This window comes from Lepisosteus platostomus, chromosome 1 (genome assembly GCF_059453375.1).
Source record: "Lepisosteus platostomus isolate fLepPlt1 chromosome 1, fLepPlt1.hap1, whole genome shotgun sequence".
Classification (NCBI taxonomy): Eukaryota; Metazoa; Chordata; class Actinopteri; order Semionotiformes; family Lepisosteidae; genus Lepisosteus; species Lepisosteus platostomus.
The window spans coordinates 69560624-69582864 of record NC_142611.1 but is presented as its reverse complement, the minus strand read 5'-3'; the positions used below and the strand labels follow the sequence as shown (position 1 = coordinate 69582864).

The window sequence follows — 22241 nt, the reverse complement described above, 5'->3', positions numbered from 1 at the left end:
TGAAACTAAAGGAAACTGACTTTATAATTTAAATTCACGCAAACTCACACCGGAATGAAATACAATTCCCAGATTCCCAGGGGACAAGGCGCCACGAGCATGACGCATCTCATTCGTTTTCTTTTAAAAAAAAAGCAGACTGTAATACTAAGGCAGAACGAACGTATATCTGGGAAATGTAGTTTTTTCGATCCCACATTCATGTAGATGTTCCCGATGAGCGAGGTGAAAAAAGACTACAATCAGGACCGTGATGCTGCGCCCCCTATTTTTTTTCTTTTTGGCGGTTGGGCCGGGCCTGGTGACGCGCGGTGGAGGCCGGGCCGGAGCCGCGGGGTCGAGCTGTCTGCCAGACTGAGCTCGCCGCCGACACACCGGGGAGAGAGAAGCGTTGGAGAGCCGCCGACGAAAGATGTCCGGAGACGACGAACAGCAAGAGCAGACCATCGCGGAGGACCTGGTGGTCACCAAGTACAAAATGGGAGGCGACATCGCCAACCGTAAGTTTCACAGAAATGGTTCAGCGGAGGGGAAAACACGGTTTGGGGTAGTTTCGCCTGCCTTTAAATGCCGATGTGACCGAAACAGCCGGCCTGCCTTGAGTCTAGTAGCGGCCATGTGCCTTAAAGAAGCGTGTGGAGAGACAGAGCGATTGCAGGGCCTGAAGCCGACGGAGGCTATAATCTCCCGTATTGGCTTTGCTTTTTTTTTACCATATTGACAGGCGATTAAAACATTATGTTCAAACAAAACGGATATTCGCTTGCCGTTTGAAACTGCCGGTTGATATTCTTAGTTCACTCATGTAAAGCTCAGTACAGAGTAATTATTGGTCATCGCGGTAAAGAAAAATTAGAATAATCCGCTTTGTGGCTCATCGGTTGAAAATTTTAAGTTTTCTCCCTGCCCCATTCCGTGTTGTAACCACACACGCGCATCTGTTGTAGTAGCTCATTATGTTAACGTGTTGGATTTTTAAATGACCGGTCGATCCACTCGCTTGAGGACGGTGAGCGAAATCGTTTTATTTAAAAATACACGGGTCCGAGTAGGAAACGAGCCATTTATTTGCACAGAAGTGACAGGTGTACCGCCGCGTGTCTCTGTGACTCCCTCACGTGTCGAACTAGTCAGCACGAGGGGCTGGGGAGCCCCAGACCCGAGATCTGTGGGGTACCCTTGTACCCTTGTACGATCCCGCCGCCGACCTCTGTGCTTAACCTGTGTGCTGGTTTACAAGCCGTCCGTTATGTCCTGGAGGCTGATATAGCGCCTTTCAAAGCGAGTCCCACAGTATACCATTATAATTTCTGTTTTTCCCAGCCCGGGTACCAGGAATTGCAATAATAACGTTGTTGGTTTTACCGGGGTGCGTTAAATGCTCTTTTGTAGATCTTATGAATTCCGCAGACACTGGGTTATTGGATCAGATTGAACACTACCATAGAAATGCAACATGTTGACACTCCCAGTGCACAGCAGTGTGTTCCAGGCCAGGGTTTACTGCACTGTTAGCCAGACTCCCAGTGCACAGCAGTGTGTTCCAGTCCAGGGTTTACTGCATTGTCAGCCAGACTCCCAGTGCACAGCAGTGTGTTCCAGTCCAGGGTTTACTGCATTGTCAGCCAGACTCCCAGTGCACAGCAGTGTGTTCCAGTCCAGGGTTCACTGCACTGTGAGCCAGACTCCCAGTGCACAGCAGTGTGTTCCAGTCCAGGGTTTACTGCATTGTCAGCCAGACTCCCAGTGCACAGCAGTGTGTTCCAGTCCAGGGTTTACTGCACTGTGAGCCAGACTCCCAGTGCACAGCAGTGTGTTCCAGTCCAGATTATGCCATTTTAAGATGTTTCAAATTATCAGAAAAATAAATATGTAATTTTACTTCAACTAATTTGCCTGCATCAGTTACAGTCTAATTAATGAAACACCCAGCATGTGGGTGAATAAGAATCCACCTCCACTTCCAGGTCAGTCCCAGCAGAGTGCCAGACATGTCCTTCCAGGTGGAGCACTTGCGTTCAGATATGTTCTGGCTGTGTCTGCCCTGCGGGTGTTCAAGCACCTGTCTGATGCTGTGTCAGTAGTGCTGTTGTTGATGCCCTGTCCCGCTGTTGTCTCTCAGAGGCCCTGCGGAAGGTGGTGGAGGCAGCCAAGCCCGGGGTGTCTGTCCTGGCTCTCTGTGAGAAGGGGGACGCCCTCATCATGGAGGAGACTGGCAAGATCTTCAAGAAGGAGAAAGAGATGAAGAAAGGTGAGGGCGGCGGAGGGACGAGCGTGTCTGCCTCAGCTCACGAGGTGCTTCTTTACCCCGAGGGTGGTGGGTGCGTGGAACAAGCGTGAACTACAGAGCAGAATCTCTGGGATGGTTTAAGTGATGGCTGGGTGTACAGGTGGGGTTTTCTGTTCCTGTGGCATGACAGTAACCGCCTCTCCCCTCTCTCTAGGCATTGCCTTCCCCACCAGTGTGTCCGTCAATAACTGTGTCTGCCACTTCTCCCCACTGAAGAGCGACCCTGACTATACGCTGAAGGAGGGAGACCTGGTCAAGATGTGAGTCTGCATCTCTCCTGCTTTGTGCTCTGGTTTGTGTGCGTGTGTGCGGGGCCAGTTGTTGTGTTGTGTGGGCGCAAGCATGTGTGTGCATGCAGGGCCCAGAGGTTGTGTTGTGTGTATGCGGGCCCAGTGGTTGTGTAGTGTGGGTGTGTGTGTGGGCCCAGTGGTTGTGTTGTGTGGGCGCAAGCATGTGTGCGCGCGCAGGGCCCAGTGGTTGTGTTGTGTGGGCGCATGCGTGTGTGTGCGCACGTGGGCCCAGTGGTTGTGTTGTGTATGGGGCCCAGAGGCTGTGTTGTGTGGGCATGCACGCACGTGTGTGTGTGTGGGAGGCCCAGTGGTTGTGTAGTGTGGAAGCATGCGTGCATGTGTGTGAGCCCAGATGTTGTGCAATGTGGGAGCGTGTGTGTGTGTGAGCCCAGTGGTTGTGTAGTGTGTGTGTGCGGGGCCCAGAGGTTGTGTTGGGTGTGCCTGAGTGCGGACAGGCAGCTCTGCTGGAGGCTGGTGATGGAGGATGTCCTGTGTGTCTCTAGCCTGTATACTGTGAGTCTGTCAGAGCGCTACATGACCCCTAACGCTCCCTTGCCTGTTGCTCTCCTGTCCCCAGTGACCTGGGTGTCCATGTTGACGGCTTCATTGCCAACGTGGCTCACAGCTTCGTCGTGGGAGCGACTAAGGTGGGTCTCTCGCCCCCCGTGTCTGTGCCCAGTCCGTCTCTGCTCCGTCTGTTTCACTGACGCTCCCTCTCGTCCCTCTCTCGTCCGGCCCCTCTGCAGGAGGCCCCAGTGACGGGGCGCAAGGCTGACGTCATCAAGGCGGCCCATCTGTGCGCTGAGGCTGCGCTGCGTCTCGTCAAGCCCGGCAACCAGGTAGGTGTGCCGACTGCCCTGGGCCGCAGGCAGTTCTGGGGTTCTGAAGTGAGCAAAAGAAATCGTTCTTATTGACATTTTCTCCGAGTTCCTCATGTGCTGATTCCCTCTCTTTCCCAGAACACTCAGGTGACAGAGGCCTGGAACAAGATTGCACAGTCCTTCAAATGCACGGCCATCGAGGGTGAGTGTGACCCACCTGGGGCACCCTGGAGAGACGAGCTGAAGTTTCTAATTCTGCACCAGAAGTGTCTCAGAACCCCCCCACCCCTCTCCCCGACAGTGCCCCACGCTGCTCATCTGCCCTGTGCCAGGGGGCCTTTCGCACGCTTCCCAGGACCAGCAGGCAGTGCGGCTGGTCACTGCTGTGTCTGTTTCAGCGGCAGGTCTCCTGGGAGCTTGGTCGTTTTCTGATTTTCCCCCTCTTGATCCTCCTCGCAGGGATGCTGTCTCACCAGCTGAAGCAGCACGTTATTGATGGAGAGAAGACCATCATTCAGAACCCTTCAGATCAGCAGAGGTGAGCCCTGGTCAGCTGCTTTTCTGGTCGTACCGAAGCGTCTTCTCTGTTAAATGACGTGTGATGGCATCGTGCTTTCAACTGAGTGCCTTACCCTCTCAGAAGTGTGTAACTCTGAAACGTCCCCCCACCAACCCCACTTCCTGCCACGCTGGCTGGACGAGGACACTGACGCGCTGTGCCCGTGTTGTGATTGGCTGTGTTGCGTGTCCGTCCGCAGGAAGGATCATGAGAAGGCGGAGTTCGAGGTGCACGAGGTGTACGCTGTGGACGTGCTGATCAGCACCGGAGAGGGGAAGGTAGGGTATATGGTCCTTTTCCTTTTGCTCTGATACCTGCATTTCATTCTTTAATTGCATGGTTGAAAACAAATGACATGTACAGTGATGATTCGGCCAGTAGCCTTGTAGCATTGAAATCTAAACGGGAGAAAAAATGAATAATACAGCAGGAACGTAAGCAGTCTTTCTCACTTGGCTGTAAGGCGTCCCTGTCTGTCTCGCCGCTGACCTCAGTCTTGCTGTCTGACTCTGTTACAGGCGAGGGACGCTGGCCAGAGGACCACCATTTACAAGCGGGACCCAACCAAGCAGTACGGGCTGAAGATGAAGACCTCGCGCGTGTTCTTCAGCGAGGTGGAGAGGCGTTTCGACGGCATGCCCTTCACTCTCCGGTAGTGCCACACGGGGGGCGTGGGGTGGGCTGGGCCGGGCTGGAGGACCCCAAAAACAGGCCCCCACTTACTGAGCTGGGAGTGATCTGAGCTCTCCTCTCTGTCCTCCTTTCATTCCTCGCTTTTCTGGTCTCTTTCACGGTTCCTCCCTGCTGCTCACATGCCCCCTCAACAGGGAGCCCCTAATGTTGGCAGAACTGATTACAGCACAGCCACAGACAAGAGCAGACAGCAGGTAGTGAGCAGGACCCATGTGAGACTGAGCAATCTGCAGGACATCAGAGAAATAAAGAACAGTCCAGTCTGCTGATTGACCGCGAGGAGGGAATCTGACCGCTCCCTTCGCTGTCCTCTGATCTCTCTCTCTCTCTCTCTCTCTCTCTCTCTCTCTCTCTCTCAGGGCATTTGAGGACGAGGGGAAGGCGCGGCTGGGCGTGGTGGAGTGCGCCAAACACGAGCTGCTGCAGCCCTTCAACGTGCTGTACGAGAAGGAAGGTCAGTGTGCCCCGCTCATGCAGCCCAGCATCTCCACGCTGAGGAGCCCGTCTCAGACTGGCGGGCTCTGGTCTGGTTCCCTCAGATGTCTGTTTCTAAGAGAGTCCGGATGCGCGACTGTATGGCCTCTCCTCCTTTCATGAAGCCGGATGATGCTGACTTCCTGCCTCCCTCTCTCCCAGGGGAGAACGTGGCCCAGTTCAAGTTCACAGTGCTACTCATGCCCAACGGGCCCATGAGGATCACCAGCGGGCCCTTCGACCAGGAGCTGTACAAGTCGGAGCACGAGGTGCAGGACCCTGAGCTCAAGGTGAGGGGGCACTAGGTCAGAGGTCAGCCCGAGGGCAGGAGGTGTGGAGCACACATGGCAGAGGGTACCTTCTTCTGGACAAGGTGATGCTCCTCCATTCACAGCCTAGTTGACACCCATTCTGTGTCCCCCTTTCAGGCGCTGCTACAGAGCTCAGCCAGCCGGAAGACACAGAAGAAGAAGAAAAAGAAGGTAGGGTGCCCAACATGGACGCCAGCAGCGCGTGGCGAAGTTGGCAGTTTAGAGTGGTAATCCCCCCTCTCCCTCTCCGTCTCTCTCAGGCCTCCAAGAACGCGGAGAACGCCACGACGGGACAGCCGGTGGAGGAGACAGAGGCTGCTGAATAACCTCCCCGCTAACGGCCGCGCACACACACACACCCTCCAAAGAACAGAACTCAGACCTAAACCAAGTCTTCAGAACGATTATTAATAAGAGTAAACAGGCCCAAAGCTGTCCCCCCATTCTCCTCAGCCTTGGGGACCTCTCAGTCCCCCTGGCCTTGCCCGAGCACGACGGGGAACAGAGAGAGGAGCTGGCTGTCCCGCTGCTGCCCTCTCTCTTCTCCGGAGGTGCCGCTCTCCGTGCCCCGAGCCCCGAGCCCAGCTGACCTTCCTGAGCAAGGCAGAAAGACAAGCCAGCCGGTTAGACATGACTGGCGCTGACCCCTGACCCCTGACCCACCCCCCCACGCAGCCTGCACCCGAGCTCACGCAGAGCGGAAGGGCAGTAATGGCCCGATTACTGTGGGTATTAAACCTCTGAAAACAGCCCTTGATTTGTTAGTGATTGCCCGGATTTAACAATCTTAGAACCCACTTGAAAGCTCTGTTGAACAGACAGATGTTTTGGCGGTGGAAAATGTTTTGGTTTCCTGGGAATCCTCTTGGTAAACTGAGATGTCTATAGATATCGGTTCATGTCCCAGAACAGACAAAATCCTTTGAATAATCAACCAAACTCACTGGATCCTCCACAGAAATGAGTAACCACCCGTAAACAGCATTGCTGCTTCTCTCTGGGGAAGACAGAGGTAGTAAGTGTATTTAGGAAACAAATTTAAAGTCAGTTTAGAATCAACCCTGAGCAAATAACAAATCGGTGTAATCCATGTGCAGCCTGTCGGTTGAATTCTCTCTCGCACTGCCTGGGGGCTGGAGAAAGAGGGTGCTGTTCTCACCAGCCCTAGAACCCAGGGTGGTTCTTCTGAAAATGTCTGTTGGATGACAAGTCTGACAGGAATGCCTTTACTGACGTTACACTTTCAAAATTTAGGGGAGACAAACTGTTTTTTTTGTTCAGTTTTGCTGACTGGATTGCTTGATTAAATCTTTCCTTGCCCGTGTAGGTGTTCTTTCAGACCAGTAGCCTCGGGGGGGGGGGAGTTGTTCAAGGCAAGACGAGTTTCACAGACGGTGCTGCTGGGCCTCTTGTTCTGTGAGACAATTGCTGTATTTCCCTGCTCAGATTCCTGTTGGGACAGCTGTGTTCAGCTCTGACGCTGACTTTGAATATCAGCCGACCACAAGCAAATTCATTTAATGCCAAAAGAAATTGTATTGCCTTTCTCTGGAGTGCAGTCCACTTCCTTTAGCTAGGTGAGGCTTCTGGGTGGGGTGGTACCTGTTCTGGGTTCCTGCAGACCTGCTGGTTGTGTTTTGGAACTGCACCCCAGATATTGGCACACTTACTGTCCCGGGATCTCTGTCCGCAGAAGGTGATGCCACAGCCCATGGAGCCCTCTGTCCCGTGGGACCGTCCAGATGCCCTCAGCAGAAGCATGTAGCCAAACAAATCCTTGTCAAATTAGAGAGCTGTGCTTGAGTGAAGAGAGCTTACGGGTTTACCTGGAAGGTTAGAAGCTGCTGTTAACATTCAAGGAGAAGTTCTCCTGTCAGTAACAATGGCATGGAAAAAAAGGTATGCTCCCAGTGTCCTTTGCCTGTTCTGTCATGTCAATGGCTGAAGTACAATCGAAGGCCTCGTTAATTCGGAGCAGTAGCAGGGCTGCAGAGGGGGGGCTGTAACAGGGCTGGTGCGCCAGCGGCCAGTTATGCCCCAGCTCTGGGGAAGCAGGGATACTGGGAAGGGGACTGACAGGGGTGGCTGGGGTTCCCTGTGGGGAGAAGGGCGAGAGAAGCACACAAGCTGCGATTGATGATTGACCATTGAGTTAGCCTTGATCCACCCCCCCACCCCCTCTCCCACACACACACACATACACATACACGGCTGAGCTGGTCTCCCCTGGCTTCTCCAGGACACCGTCCCCACAGCTGCTGGGAGCCCGAGTTTCTCAAGTGAAAAACAACCTGCCCTTTTTAGTTTTAAAGCATTTTAATTATCGGGCTTTTCTCCTTTTTGTTAGTTTGGTTTTTGTTCTTTGCATAAAAATGAATTAAAAATAAACTTTATAATAATACCAAACACCTCTGTGTCTTGTCTGCTTGGGCGATGCATGTGTAGGTTTTTATGGGCGGTCTGGGAGCATAAAGCAGACAGTGTGGGTGCCGTGAAGTTCAGGGGGTGTTCTGGGAATATCCCATGCCGCTGTTCCCTACAGACCGATCCTGCTCAAGAACGCTGGAGAAGTCCCTGCCTGAGGCTGGCTGAGCACTGTACTGCCTGGCCTGTCCGGGGCTGTGAGGCGGCACGCGTGTGCTTTCTGGGAGACATGGGTCAGTGTCTGGGGACCTGTGCGTGTGTGGGTCACCCTCATCTCTTTACAGCCTAGTGGTGCTGATCCTTCATGAGATCACCTCCGGGCACTGTTCAAAACTGAAGTACGTTTCCCTTTATTTTACCAGTGAGGGACTGCACGGTCGAAATATTTGGGGATCACTAGATATAGCAGGATGCTATAGCTGCACTAGATAGCAGCTGTATCACCCTGCAGCTCACAACTGGCAGCCCACTGAAGCTCAAAAGGTGAGAGCCTGGCCAGTACCTGGATGAGAGACCTGGGAAAAACTAAGACTGCTGCTGGAAGAGGTGTTAGTGGGGCCAGCAGGGGACATTCACCCTGTAGTCTGTGTGGGTCCTAATGCCGCAGTATAGTGACGGGGACACTATACTGTAAAAAGCCACCATCCTTTGGATGAGCTGTAAAACTGAGGTCCTGACTCTGTGGTCATTAAAAATCCCAGGGTGTTTCTTGAAAACAGTAGGGGTGTTGGTGTCCAGGCCAAATTTCCCTCTGGCTTTTACCAGTTATGGCCTCCTAATAATCCCCATCTTTGAACTGGCTTCAACACTCTGCTCTCCTCCCCACTGAGAGCTGGTGTGTGGTGAGAGTACTGGTTCATTCTGACTGCTGTCGCATCACCCAGGTGGTGGTAGTGGGATTCCCCATTACCTGTGAAGCACTTTGAGTGGAGTGTCCAGAAAAGCGCTATATAAGTGTAAAGAATTATTATTATGAATTCTGATACCCCAGATACCTCTGACACCTCAAACAGCAGCACCCACATGCACTGCCCCCCCGTGTCTGAGCTCCAAGGAGCATCTCCTCTGCCGGTGCCTGGCACCAGTGCCTTCCCAGCACTCCTCAGAAGGACCGTTCACCTCAGCCAACACGCATTCATCTCAGACTGGCAAATAACTCAGACTCGGAAGCTTACCGGGGAGTCCCCATTACCTGTGAAGAGCTTAAAGCGGAGTGTCCAGAAAAGATCTATGTTAGTGTAAGGAATTATTATTATTATTATTATTATTATTATTATTATTATTAGATGGACATGCAGAAAATGTGGGGGATTGTGAAACTGGGGACTCTTGCAGAGCGTGGAGTGGCACAGCAGTGACGACCACCAGGCTGAGCAGCAGGGCAGTGTGGGCTTGCTGATGAGGATGAAGGCAGTCAATAAATACCCCGATGTTCGTGAGCTCTGAGGCTGAAGGGTAATTAGAGCACGATCCAGAACAAGACTCGAATCTACACAGCCTGTCGTCTTAATGCAGTGATTACATAAAATGCATTATGAACGGCTGTGGGAATCTGATACAGCGATATTTAAAAAGCTTTAAGCAGTCAGATACACTTATGTACACCATTCAGAATATATTTGTTCCGATGTCGTAACACCTTCAGTTCGTTTTCTGCTGGCTCGCTACTCAGAAAATGTCTGAAAACGTTGCTCGCAAATGTTGTGCTTGCATGAAAGATCTATGACAGCCGTGTTTTCTATTGCCAAATAATGGTACGTCGGTAAGAAAAAGAAAAACGCCATTTCCCATAATACCCCAGATCGAGCTTCCGTTTAGTGACGTCACATACTGCTTTAAAAATCCTCCCCCGACTTCGTCACGTCCTCTTGGAGTTGGTGCCATCTTAGAAAGGTTAGTATGGTGTTTGTTCTCCGGTTTTAGTGTTGTCGAACAATCCAGAGCAATCTGCTGCCATCCGTGGTTTTTTCTAACATTTGACTTTCTCTCGTTCACAGAAACAACTCCACAAGATGCGAGCGAAGGTAAGAGTTGTTTTTTTGTGTCGAATACCGGTCTGTTGACGCATGTTTAGCAGTTGTGTTCGCGCAGTTCCGCAGCTGAAGGTCTGCGTGCTTTCTGGAGATCGGGGCAGCGGCGCTGTGCGCGTCTTAACAAGCCGCTACAGTCCTGTCACTCGGGAAGAGGGGTCAGAGTCTGAGCCGCCTCGGAGCGCAGCGGCTTCGACTTTTGACAGCGGAACGATCCTGCCGATGGGTTAGCGCCATTTTAAAACTCCGGCCTGCGCGACCGCCCTGACCCGCACGTAACACACTGAGCCTCTAACAGGAAGATCCCCGAGCCGAGAGGCTGCCCTGGGGGCGTGAGCGGTCGCTCTGCTGCCGGAACGGCCTGGGCTGTTGGTGAGCCTCCGGCTGGGGGTGCTCATCGCTGTCCGGCCTGGCTCGGAGCGGGCGTGGGGCTGAAAGCGAGCGTGGTGTTCGTGTGACACTCGGCTCGGGCTCCGTGCGAGGCGCTGTCACCTGGAGTACAAGCCCTTCAGGCGGGTTTCCGAGTGGGCCCGGCGTGCAGTTAGTCCCCTCTGCCTGCCCCGTGTGCGGGCTGATTCTCCGGCAGGGCTGGGGGGCTCGGCCTGACTGACGGTGTTTTTCTCTCTTTGCAGTGGAGGAAGAAGAGAATGCGCAGGTAAGCGGCCGAGCGGGCCGGGGGGGAGGAGGAGGAGGAGGAGGGAGGAGGGGAGCCGAGTCCACGCTGCAGCTCCTGGCTCAGGCTGCGGCGGCTGGAAGGGGGCAGTGCGGCCCGTAGCGCGCTGGGACTCCTAGCTGGGGCTGTACTGGCCCTGCTGGGTAACTCTAAATTCTGCTGGGATGAATCGTGAGGAGTGGAGCCGAGATACAACTCTGTCCCACTAAAAAGGCGTAAAGCTCTTTAGCATCAAACATGGAAAAATGAACAAGTGCTTGATGGGCAGCAGTACATTTGCATGTCTTTCTGCCCAAATTGCGCTACTCCTTTACAGTTACAGAGTGCTTTCCTGGACACTCCACTCAGAGCTCTTGATGGGTATTGGGCTCTCCTGCACCATCTAGATGAAGCAACGGCAGCCAGACTGGTGGTCTGCTCCCCACACACCAGCTGTCAGTGTGCAGGAGAGCAGAGTGATGAAGCCAGTTCAGAGATGGGGATTATTAAGAGGCTGTGATTGATAAAAGCCAGGGGAAAATGCTTGGGTAACACTCCTACCCTCTTCAAGAAACTGCGTGATTTAAAAAAGATTGGAGAGAGTTGGGACCTCAGTTTTACCTCATCCGAAGGACAGTGCCTTTTTATTACAGTATAGTTTGCCCCTTGTTGTATGGGTCCTAATGCCCCAGTATAGACTGCATGGTGAGCACCCCCTACTGGTCCCACTATCACCACTTCCAGCAGGAATCTTAGCTTTCCCAGGAGGTCTCCCGTCCAGCTACTGGCCAGACTCACACCTGCTGAGCTGCAGGGGGCTGCCAGCTGTGAGTTGCAGAGCGATATAGCTACTGGCTATTGCAGCAATGTACACTAATCTGATGGCAACTGTTCCCTGCATGAAGCTTAGCTGTGTTTAATATACCGGCTGCACGGGGAACAAAGGATTTATTGTACACATGTATTCTAAAATACCTCCCTGAAGCTGAAATTTCAAAATGGGGATGATGAGAGCGAGAGGGGTTGTAAACGATGGGCTGAGCTCTGCTTTGAACTGCTAAATAATACAGGTCTTTAAGCTGTTTCTGCTGACCAATTTCACTAGCAGGTTCAATTAAAATTTTATCCTGGGGGGCAAAGTTGGCTTTATGGCACAGCCGAATAAAGCAAGGAAGGCAATGAGTTCCCTGGCAGTGGGGATGAGGGAGTTCCTGAGTGTTGGGACTGGGCTGCAGCATCAGCCTGGCACTCCTGTGCTGGTGCCCTGTGTGGCTAAGGTTTCTAAACCATCCAGGTGGAGCTGCACACTGGTGGTGGTGGAGGGGAGTCCCCATTACCTGTAAACTGCTTTGAGTGGAGTGTCCAGAAAAAGCGCTATATAAGTGTAAGCAATTATTATTGTTAAACCAGTGTTTATGGGGCAGGGGGTAGCAGGGCTGCTGGGTCACTTTTTACACTGGCAAATCGCTTAGCACTTCATCTTGTGGAGTTGGGTTTGATTTGGGGACCCTGGGCCTCTTATGCTCTTGTATAGGGATGGGGGGGGTAACGGGTGGTTTTGGGGTACCAGAGCTGAACTCTTCCAAGTTACCAAGGAACTTGTAGAAACTGAGAGAATTGTATAAAGGATGAGGGTTTACTGTAATATTCTCAACGGGTGGCCAGCTTGTCCTGGGTCAGAACTGTCGGCTCGGCTCCCGGTCAGTGTGCTGCTAACCGCTGCCCTCTTGTGGTCACAGGCTGAAGCGCAAGAGAAGAAAGATGAGGCAGAGGTCCAAGTAAACTGGCTTCTCTCCACTGCAACTGTGAGCCCTTCTGTCCCCGCTGCCTGTTCCCTGCGGACGGCAGGCAGGCCTGGAGTTGGAGCTGCTGCAGCTGGAGGACGTGCCTGTTACACCCCTCATGTACCAGGCAATGCTGTGGGGGAGAGACGACCTGACCAGGAGGAGGAGGAGGAGATGAACTGGCGCCTGAGCTCTCCTCTGGGAGGCACTGGACTCTTTGACACCAGCCCAGCACAGTTGCTTTGTATAAAACCTTCAATAAATTCTTTTGGTATTAAAAACCATCTTGATGAGTGTTCCCTTTATTTTTCACGGAGTAACTCCCTGGTGCTCTTGTGGCCTGCACCAGGGGGTTGGGGATGGGCAGCTCTAGGCCTCAGGCGCTTGTTAGAAAGGGGTCTGTGATCCTTGAATTCAGTCTCTCACTCGCTCCACTCCAAGCCACCTGTAGGGCCCCAGCCTTCCAGGACTGGAGCAGCGGGTCTGTGTAAAGAGAAGCTTGTGCAGGCAGGTGGAGTGTAGTTCTGATGTGCATGGCTTACTGCTGACTGGCTGGGCTGCCAGCACCTGAGTGGCTGCATTTAAGCCTTGATTTTGAGTGAGTGTTTTAAGACCGGTAGACCACTGTGCCCAGTCTGTATGGATTGCTTAGCGTGACTGCTGTCAGATTTTGGATCCGTGCTGCTAACCTGTTCAGGAAGGATGGGGCTGATGGGTTTGCATTGCAGTCTAAGCAGAGCAGCCCAGGGACAGGTGTGCCCCCTGCAGGAGGGGTAGTTGATGCCCCTTGTCTATTGCAATGCTACTTTTCCCAGTAGTATCACACCTGCCATTAACAGGAGAGGATGCAACTCGGAGACCATTTGACCTGGCTGTGTTATTAATTAAGCAGAGGATCTCAGCCAGCTCTTCCCTGAAAGAAATTAGGGTCTTAACACACCTGTGAGCCTTGTTCCACACTCCCACACCCCTTTGTATAAAGGTGTGTTTGGATTTTCAAATGCACTAAAAATACTGAATTTGTGCATTGTTTAAAGCAGGGTGGTCACCACATGGTAGTGCTGCCATTACAAAATGACCCAAAATCCTCCTTTTGGATCGTGATGGGCATTAACATCCCTATGCCTGAGCTCTTACCCCAGTGCTGCAGGGGTGAAATATAAGCTGCTCTTTCAGCTCCTGGGTTTCTTCTCACTTAATGCTTACTTAATGCTTACTTCCAGAGCCCAAGTACAGTATTTTTAAGTCTATGGCCCCAGGAGTTTCTAATTAATAAGTATTTAATTAGAAATTATGTTTAGAACCATAACTGTTAATTATGTAGTGTTTGACACATATTTGATACTGTTTACGTCTGCCTACAGTCAGTGGCGGAATCCATCCTCTTTGAATTTTGCGTCAATCCAAAACAATGTTAAACCTTCTTCACAGTGAGTTTAGGCAGTGTCGCAGAATGCCGATAGGAGGCGCTCTTGGTTCTCTCCTCCACCTCTTTGAAGTTAGCGCTTCCCGAGGTGAGTCGCTCTTGGTTGGGAACGGCGAGTCGTCGGTCTTGGAGGACCAGTGCGGAGTGTGCCTGGGTGCTGTTGTTCGTGTTCTTTGAAATATTTTAGTTATAAAATAAAAATATAAATGCTTTTTCATAAAACGTGCATAATAAATATCCCGAGAGAACCACGACATATAAAAGAGCACAAACTTCCTTTCCCGGTGCTGCAACGTTGTTCAAGGTAAGGCGTTGCAATTTGCTGTTGAGTGTAGGCCGTGGTGTGACGTGTTGAGACTATTAATAGTATTGTCGATATCGTTCATTTTAGTGAGGTTTTTTGTTGTCGTGCAGAAATTCTAAAGTGCATAGTAGCAATACTTAGCGGGAGCAGCATAAATAATGTTCCATTATAGGGCAAGGAGCTGCTGAATTCTCCAGGCCAGCCCCGTTTGGAGTGTCTCAGTCTGCACTGCCGGTGTCAATGGGAGTCTCGAGTATAATGCCAGGAAATAACTAATCCAGATCTCAGTGAAATCAGTGCTAATCACTGTGTCACAGTCTGAGCCGCTCCAGGCTGTGCTGGACAGACTTGTCTGTTGTCTTGATTAGTTATTCCCTGAGATCAGATTCCCAGAGATACAGACAGTAGGGTCTGAGCTGCTCCAGGCTGTACTGGACTAAGTTGACTGTCATCTTGATTAGTTATTACCTGAGATCAGAACCACATTCCCAGAGATACAGACAGTAGAGTCTGTACTGTACTACAGGCTGTACTGGACTGACTTGCCTGTGCTCCTGATTAGTTATTACCTGAGATCAGAACCACATTCCCAGAGATACAGACAGTAGAGTCTGTACTGTACTACAGGCTGTACTGGACTGACTTGCCTGTGGTCCTGATTAGTTATTACCTGAGATCAGAACCACATTCCCAGAGATACAGACAGTAGAGTCTGTACTGTACTACAGGCTGTACTGGACTGACTTGCCCGTCCTCTTGATTAGTTATTACCTGAGATCAAGAGTATCAGACAGTAGAGTCTGAGACACTCTTGGGTCTCCTGCTGTTTCACATTAATCACCTTGTTGACGTTGTATTGCAGCGCCATTGTAATGGATGACGCAGTGGACCAGAGTCTCGCTCTCCAACATTGTTTGATTGTCTGTTGCAGATGTCTCCACGGAGGACGTCGCTGAGCTGAGGAGCCCAGGGAACGCGGCGCCCACTCGGACACGCAGAGAGAGAGAGAGCCGCACGCGGACTCCACGGCACGCGCACAGACAGGCGTCCGCGCGAACATTGCCACACAGAGCCAGGCCCGTGCGCGCGATCACCCACATGCGTGCCGCGTCTCCCTTTTCCTGGGCACGGCGCCATGCCTGACCGGGATAGCGCGTACCTGTCAGGCGGGGGGGGGGGCGCGGGCGGCGGCTCGGGCAGCGAGGAAGGGGGCAGTGGGGGAGGGGGCGCGGGGGGGGCGGCAGGAGGAGGAGCCGGGGCGGGGGGGGGGTCTGGGCCGGCAGGGGTGGGGTCCGTGGGGGGCGGGGCCGGGGGCGGGTTAGGGGGCGGGGGGATGGGCGGGGGGAGCGCGCTGGGCAACGGCAGCACCTGCGGCAGCGGGGGGCCCGGCGGGGGCCTGGGGGCAGGGCCCGGCTTGGACGACGTCTGCCGGGACTTCCTGCGCAACGTGTGCAAGAGGGGGAAGCGCTGCCGGTTCCGGCACCCCGACTTCAGCGAGGTGCCGGACCTGGGGGTGCAGAAGAACGAGTTCATCTTCTGCCACGACCATCAGAACAAGGAGTGCGTGCGCCCCAACTGCCGCTTCGTGCACGGCTCCAAGGAGGACGAGGACTACTACAAGAAGACCGGGGAGCTGCCCCTCAGGCTGCGGGGCAAGGTGGCCGCGGGGCTGGGGCTCTCGCCCACCGACCTGCCGCTGAGCCGCGGCGAGGTGCCCATCTGCCGGGACTTCCTGAAGGGCGAGTGCCAGCGCGGCAGCAAGTGCAAGTTCAGGCACGTCAAGAAGGACTACGAGTACGAGGCGGCCCGCGGCGGCGCCGGGGGGCTGGGGGTGGGCGGGATGGGGATGGGGATGGGGATCGGGGGCGGCGGGCTGGTCGGGGGGGCGGGGGGGGCCGGCGGGGGGATCTCGGGGCTTGTGGGCGGGGGCGGGGGCGGCGGCGGGGGGGGCCTGCTGAGTGTTGGGGGCGGGCTCAGCCTGGGGGGCTCGAGGGACCCCGGAATGCCGGGGGTGGGGGGCGGCGGGGCAGGACTGTCGTTGGGAGCCCCCGGGCCCCGCAGGTTCGACCGCGGCCCCTGCTCGCTGTACGACCCCCTGTTCGAGGGGGGGCTCTTCGACCCCGGGCCCCTGGAGGACCCCGTGGACGCCGCGGTGCAGCTGAAGAGACGCAGGCTGGAGGGGCTGAGGCTGGCCGAAGGGGGTGGCGGTGGGTGTGCCGGGGGCCACTATGAACTCGGGGTGCAGGCAGCCCCCCCGCCTCCCAGGCCCCTGGAGTACAGACTGCTGGAGGAGGAGAACGCGCTCCTGAGGAAGAGAGTGGAGGAGCTGAAGAAGCAGGTGAGAGAAGGGGGAGACTCACGGCTCGGGCCGAAAAGAAAGGGTGAGAGGGATCAGAAAAAGGAGGGACACGGAGGCAGCGAACACCCCCTCGAATTAACGTTTCCTCCGCTGACTCCTCGTCTGTCTTCCCCCCTCCCTCTCTCGCAGGTGTCGAACCTGATTGCCACCAATGAGGTGCTGCTGGAGCAGAACGCCCAGTTCCGCAGCCAGGCCAAGGTCATGACCCTGTCCTCTACGCCGGCGCCCTCGGAGCAGAACCTGGCGCCCCCCGTGGGCTCGGTGAGCTCCTACAACCACAGCATCGCGCAGACGCACACCACCCTGAGCAGCGCCGCCCTGCAGCCGCGCCCCGTGAGCCAGCAGGACCTGGTGGCCCCCGCCGCGGCACCCCCAGCTCCCCCGAGCAATGCGGCCCCTCCCTCCGCGCCCCCGCCGCACCTCAACCCGGAGATCACCCCTCTCTCCGCCGCCCTGGCCCAGACCATCGCGCAGGGCATGGCGCCTCCTGTCTCCATGGCGCCCGTTGCGGTCTCCGTGGCGCCCGTGGCAGTTTCCATGGCGCAGCCCCTCCCTGGCATCACCATGAGCCACGCCACCACGCCCATGGTGTCCTACCCAATCGCCTCGCAGAGCATGCGCATCACCACGCTGCCGCACTGAGGCTCGCCCGCCTCCCTGGACAGGACAGCTACTGCACGGGGGCCGGGCGTCTGGACGGAGAACTGAGAAGGAAGTCCTTCGAGTCTGGGAACTTTGTTGACCGGAAGAACTTTTTTTTAAATTGAGTTTTTTTTTTTAATCGATGATACAATACTTGTAGCTAAAACAAAAATGTTGATGCGTTTCATAGAAAAACACAGAGCCTGATGGGCAGACTGCTCCCATACTGAGGGGTGTGTGTGTGTGTGTGACTGGATGGGGAGACTGTTTCTGGGGGGGGGGGGTGTGACTGGATGGGGAGACTGTGTCTGGGGGTGTGTGTGTGTGTGTGTGACTGGATGGGGAGACTGTGTCTGGGGGTGTGTGTGTGTGTGTGTGACTGGATGGGGAGACTGTGTCTGGGGGTGTGTGTGTGTGACTGGATGGGGAGACTGTGTCTGGGGGTGTGTGTGTGTGTGACTGGATGGGGAGACTGTGTCTGGGGGTGTGTGTGTGTGTGTGTGTGACTGGATAGGGAGACTGTGTCTGGGGGTGTGTGTGTGTGACTGGATAGGGAGACTGGGTGTGTGTGTGTGTGTGTGACTGGATAGGGAGACTGTGTCTGGGTGTGTGTGTGTGACTGGATGGGGAGACTGTGTCTGGGTGTGTGTGTGTGTGACTGGATAGGGAGACTGTGTCTGGGGGTGTGTGTGTGTGTGACTGGATGGGGAGACTGTGTCTGGGTGTGTGTGTGTGTGACTGGATAGGGAGACTGTGTCTGGGTGTGTGTGTGTGTGTGTGACTGGATAGGGAGACTGTGTCTGGGTGTGTGTGTGTGTGACATGCATGGGGAGACTGTGTCTGGGGGGTGTGTGTGTGTGTGACTGGATGGGGAGACTGTGTCTGGGGGGTGTGTGTGTGTGTGTGACTGGATGGGGAGACTGTGTCTGGGGGGTGTGTGTGTGTGTGTGACTGGATGGGGAGACTGTGTCTGGGGGGTGTGTGTGTGTGTGTGACTGGATGGGGAGACTGTGTCTGGGGGGTGTGTGTGTGTGTGTGACTGGATGGGGAGACTGTGTCTGGGTGTGTGTGTGTGTGACATGCATGGGGAGACTGTGTCTGGGGGGTGTGTGTGTGTGTGTGTGTGTGTGTGTGACTGGATGGGGAGACTGTGTCTGGGGGTGCGTGTGTGTGTGACTGGATAGGGAGACTGTGTCTGGGGGTGTTTGTGTGTGTGTGACTGGATGGGGAGACTGGGGGTGTGTGTGTGTGACTGGATGGGGAGACTGTGTCTGGGGGTGTGTGTGTGTGACTGGATGGGGAGACTGTGTCTGGGTGTGTGTGTGTGTGACTGGATGGGGAGACTGTGTCTGGGTGTGTGTGTGTGTGACTGGATGGGGAGACTGTCTGGGGGTGTGTGTGTGTGACTGGATGGGGACATTGTGTCCTGGGGGGTGTGTTTGTGTGACTGGATGGTGTGGGGTGGGGGATAGATAGGGAGGCTGTGTCTGGGGGGGGGGGTGTGTGTGTGACTGGATGGGGAGACTGTGTCTGGGGGTGTGTGTGTGTGTGTGTGTGACTGGATGGAGACATTGTGTGTGTGTGTGACTGGATGGTGTGGGGTGGGGGATAGATGGGGAGGCTGTGTGGGTGCCTGACTGGGAGATGTGCCAGCCAGAGTGTATGTAGCCTTCTGTCCGCGTGTCTCTGTTTTCCCTGAAGCGTGTGCTGTTCTGAGGAAAACCAGACCTGTAAATAAAAAGAACAAACATCAGGCAGCAAGTTTTTATTCTAGTGATGCAGTGGGACCAGTATGTTAAGATATTTTGCACTAACATTACAAAGGCGTTTGAAGTAATAGTACTGTAAAACAGGCCTGTTGCAATACAGGACTACAGTGTTTGAACAACAGAAAAGCTCTGTTACAACAGGTTTAGGAACTAAAGTGGAAGTCTAACTTGTCTTATTTATAAAACTAATCAAATGGCTTCAGCTCATCCCAAAGTCCCATCTGTAGTATAATGGAAAGTGCTAGTGCAGTTTCACACTATGAACACAAGAGGGCACTCATATATTTCTTATCTGGAGACTGCAGGTAGCGGTGCATTATAAACTATAATTGTATACGGGTTGGTAGCTGCGTCAGCATGCGCAGTCTGCAAAGGAACAAGTGTTTATTCCATGCTGAAAAGAGAAGAGAGAAAATGCAATGTTACACTTGAAAAAGGCTTCACAGCTGAAACATTGTGTTTTCTCTCTTCTCTTTTCAGCATGGAACAAACCTATCACTTGTTCCTTTGTATAATTGTATACTATGTGCATAATTGTGCAGTTTATCAGTACTGTACGTTACCTGACCAATTCCTGCCCAGCAGCTTACTGACCTGTCTTTACTGTTGATTAATGTTACTAAACAGTCACTTATTTTTTATTGCCACTGACCGGCCTGTTGTGGCTGTAGAGTAGTATTGTCGAATCAGCAGGTTTAAAGGCCAGCTGGCCTTGTGACAGAACAGGGATAAGATGATGGCTTTCCATGTTCAGGACATCAGTGTTCACAGAAACAGGACGGACCAGTGTACAGACACTCGCGACCAAAAGACAAATACACATTTCTGTTCATCCCGCATTAACCTGCTGTTTGCTGATTCTGGAGTGTTTGTCTTTCTCATTGCAGTGTCTCTACGCTTTAGTGAAAAGATGTCCTGCCATATGGAGGCAGCACCCTGGCCACGTCAGGGTTAGGGTTAGAGTAAGGCAGGGTTAATCCTACCCCTAACCCAGAGACCCGGGCAGCAGCTCAGTGTGAGCTGGGCTAGACCAAAGACTGACGGACCCTGCAGCTCTGGGCTCTGCAGTCGTGGTGCCGGGCAGCCACGGTCTGGTGTTGGAGATCTAGGAGGATCAGCCAAAAGTACGTTCTGATTGGCTGTAGTTTAGGCAGAAAGAAGCAAACTGATTATAGCTGAGCTGGGGAGAACCTGCAGCCTGACCGGCTGGCTGGGTCTGGGGATTGTGCTATGGACAAGTGGCATTCCTGTCGTTGTTTTCTCCAGCGTGAGGGACTGCAGTCAGGTGCTGAGCTCCGCTGCTGGCCCCCGGGCTGTGTTAACAGGCGGCGTGTTTACAGTGCAGCCGTGGAAAACAACAGCTGTCCCAGTTCTGAAATCTCCCTGCAGCACTTAGTTCATTAAACATTGAAACCGACAGAGACGGCCTTTCTCTTGTCTCTGCTCTCCTCTCTCCCCCTCCACCCCTCCCCTCCGCTCTCCTCTCTGTCCCCTGCCTGTGCCTCTGCCTTGTCTGCTCCAGTCCTGCTCCCTCTGGGACTCTGGCGGCTGCAGGGAGGTCTTGTCTAGGACTGCTGGTTGATTTGCAGCACTCCTGCTCTGCAGGTCCAGATGGGTCTGTGGCACAGGACCCAGGATATGAGTCAGGCCAGGGAGCACAGGAGAGTGTGAAAGACGGGGGGAGAGAGAGGGAGAGCACAGTGCACGGACGGTATTTTGAGAAAAGCGAAGTGTGGGAGAGCGCAGAGAAAGCAGGACAAAGTTGCTGTGATAATGCTAAGAGTAGTCAATCAAATTCCTAGCATTCCCGAAGCTCGCTGTCACAGTGGAGGGAGAGTCGGAGCAGGACACAGAGCAGCGACAGGATAAAAGCTTTCGGTAAAAGTCTGTGCTTGAAGGCCACACTGGACTCGCCGTGCACCTCGCACACACACTCACACCTCCCAGGAGCTCAAGGCCAGTCTGCCGCCCAGCCAGCCAATCACCCGTATCATGGCAACACTGGAACTTGGCAGTGTCACCAGAACAGTTGCTGGGTAAAAAGTCTGTCACCATGGAAACCCACTTGGAAGGGAAGGGTAAGGGAGATAAGAGGGTGAGGGTTTGGGGAGAGAGCGTTTTCATCACCCTTCCGTTCGTTTTTAGCGACCAGCTTTAGAGGGTTGCAGAGAACTAGATCCTCACCCAGAGGGCACAGGGCGGAAGATGCACACACAAGTGGGTGGGGGGAGGATTACTGGGAGGAATGTCATCACAGAGGGAACGTGCAAACTCCACACAGACAAAGCCAGAACCCAGGACTCTGGGGCCACAGCAGAGTCCTTTCTTCATGTATATTACCCAGACCTCTGCTGCACAACATCCCAATTCTGCCCTTTCATAATACCTGGTTGTGGAGTCTCTAGACCAGCTCCTGTTACTGAATGAGACCAGACTTATGAAGTCCCAATTAATATGATTTTAGCCCCTGATAAATGAGGCACATAAACCTGCAGGGACTGGGGATCCTGCAGTCCAGGAAGGTCTAGCTTCACCCCTATGACTCCTGCAGGGCCCGACGCAGATGCTGAAATAGCTGGGAGATGTTAATAGCTATAGGTCTGGGGGGGATTTGTCAGCCTCATCCGAAGCCTCACAGCGAGGAGAGAGTCCTCCCATTGTCAACAGTGCAGCTCCTGTGAGGCCTCCGGGCTGGGTGGATTCTGCTGCCTCTCTCTCTGTCTCTCAGCTTCCTGGTCCTCTCTATCTCCCCATCTGTGGCTTACCCTCTCTTCATGAGAGAAGAGGTGTTAGTGGGGCCAGCAGGGGGTGCTCACCCTGTGGTCCACGTGGGTCCTAATGCCCCAGTATAGTGATGGGGACACTATACTGTAAACAGGTGCCATCCTTCGGATGAGATGTAAAACCGAGGTCCTGACTCTCTGTGGTCATTAAAAATCCCAGGGCGTTTCTCGAAAAGAGTAGGGGTGTAACCCCGGCGTCCTGGCCAAATTTCCCATTGGCCTTAACCAATCATGGCCTCCTAATAATCCCCATCTATGAATTGGCTTTATTACTCTCTGCTCTCCTCCCCACTAATAGCTGATGTGTGGTGAGCGTTCTGGCGCACTATGGCTGCCGTCGCATCATCCAGGTGGGGCTGCACATTGGTGGTGGTGGAGGGGAGACCCCATTACCTGTAAAGCGCTTTGAGTGGAGTGTCCAGAAAAGCGCTATATAAGTGTAAGCAATTATTATTATTATTATTCATGTTTTTCTTTCTCCTCCTTTCTCTCTCTCTCACTCTCTCTCTCTCTCTCTGTCCTCTGTTACTCTCTAGCAGTTAATTCTTCTCTTCCCCCCACCCCGTGTCTGTTTCCAAGCCTCCTTTGTGGTCGTTTTCTCCAGTTCTGGAAACCTCTTCCTCGTCAGTC

General features: G+C 53.7%; 2 protein-coding genes and 1 long non-coding RNA gene across 3 annotated transcripts; all 3 read left to right on the top strand.

Moving 5' to 3' along the window:
- The first annotated feature begins 298 nt into the window (after window positions 1–298).
- On the top strand, window positions 299–7844 carry LOC148678654 (proliferation-associated protein 2G4). Its single transcript, XM_088635920.1, has 13 exons — window positions 299–500; window positions 2123–2251; window positions 2445–2550; window positions 3158–3227; window positions 3327–3419; window positions 3540–3603; window positions 3861–3939; window positions 4160–4238; window positions 4479–4612; window positions 5013–5107; window positions 5290–5417; window positions 5556–5609; window positions 5699–7844. The coding sequence occupies exons 1-13, from the start codon at window positions 413–415 to the stop codon at window positions 5762–5764; spliced, it is 1185 nt and encodes a 394-aa protein (XP_088492046.1). The 5' UTR covers window positions 299–412; the 3' UTR covers window positions 5765–7844.
- A 1810-nt stretch (window positions 7845–9654) lies between these two features.
- On the top strand, window positions 9655–12612 carry LOC148678653 (uncharacterized). The gene is made up of 4 exons (XR_015939592.1): window positions 9655–9755; window positions 9860–9886; window positions 10525–10547; window positions 12284–12612. It is a non-coding gene; the product is annotated as an uncharacterized LOC148678653 (long non-coding RNA).
- Window positions 12613–13862: 1250 nt separating this feature from the next.
- zc3h10 (zinc finger CCCH-type containing 10) lies at window positions 13863–18812 on the top strand. Its single transcript, XM_088635899.1, has 3 exons — window positions 13863–14058; window positions 14990–16396; window positions 16547–18812. The coding sequence occupies exons 2-3, from the start codon at window positions 15194–15196 to the stop codon at window positions 17057–17059; spliced, it is 1716 nt and encodes a 571-aa protein (XP_088492025.1). The 5' UTR covers window positions 13863–14058; window positions 14990–15193; the 3' UTR covers window positions 17060–18812.
- The last annotated feature ends 3429 nt before the right edge of the window (window positions 18813–22241 follow it).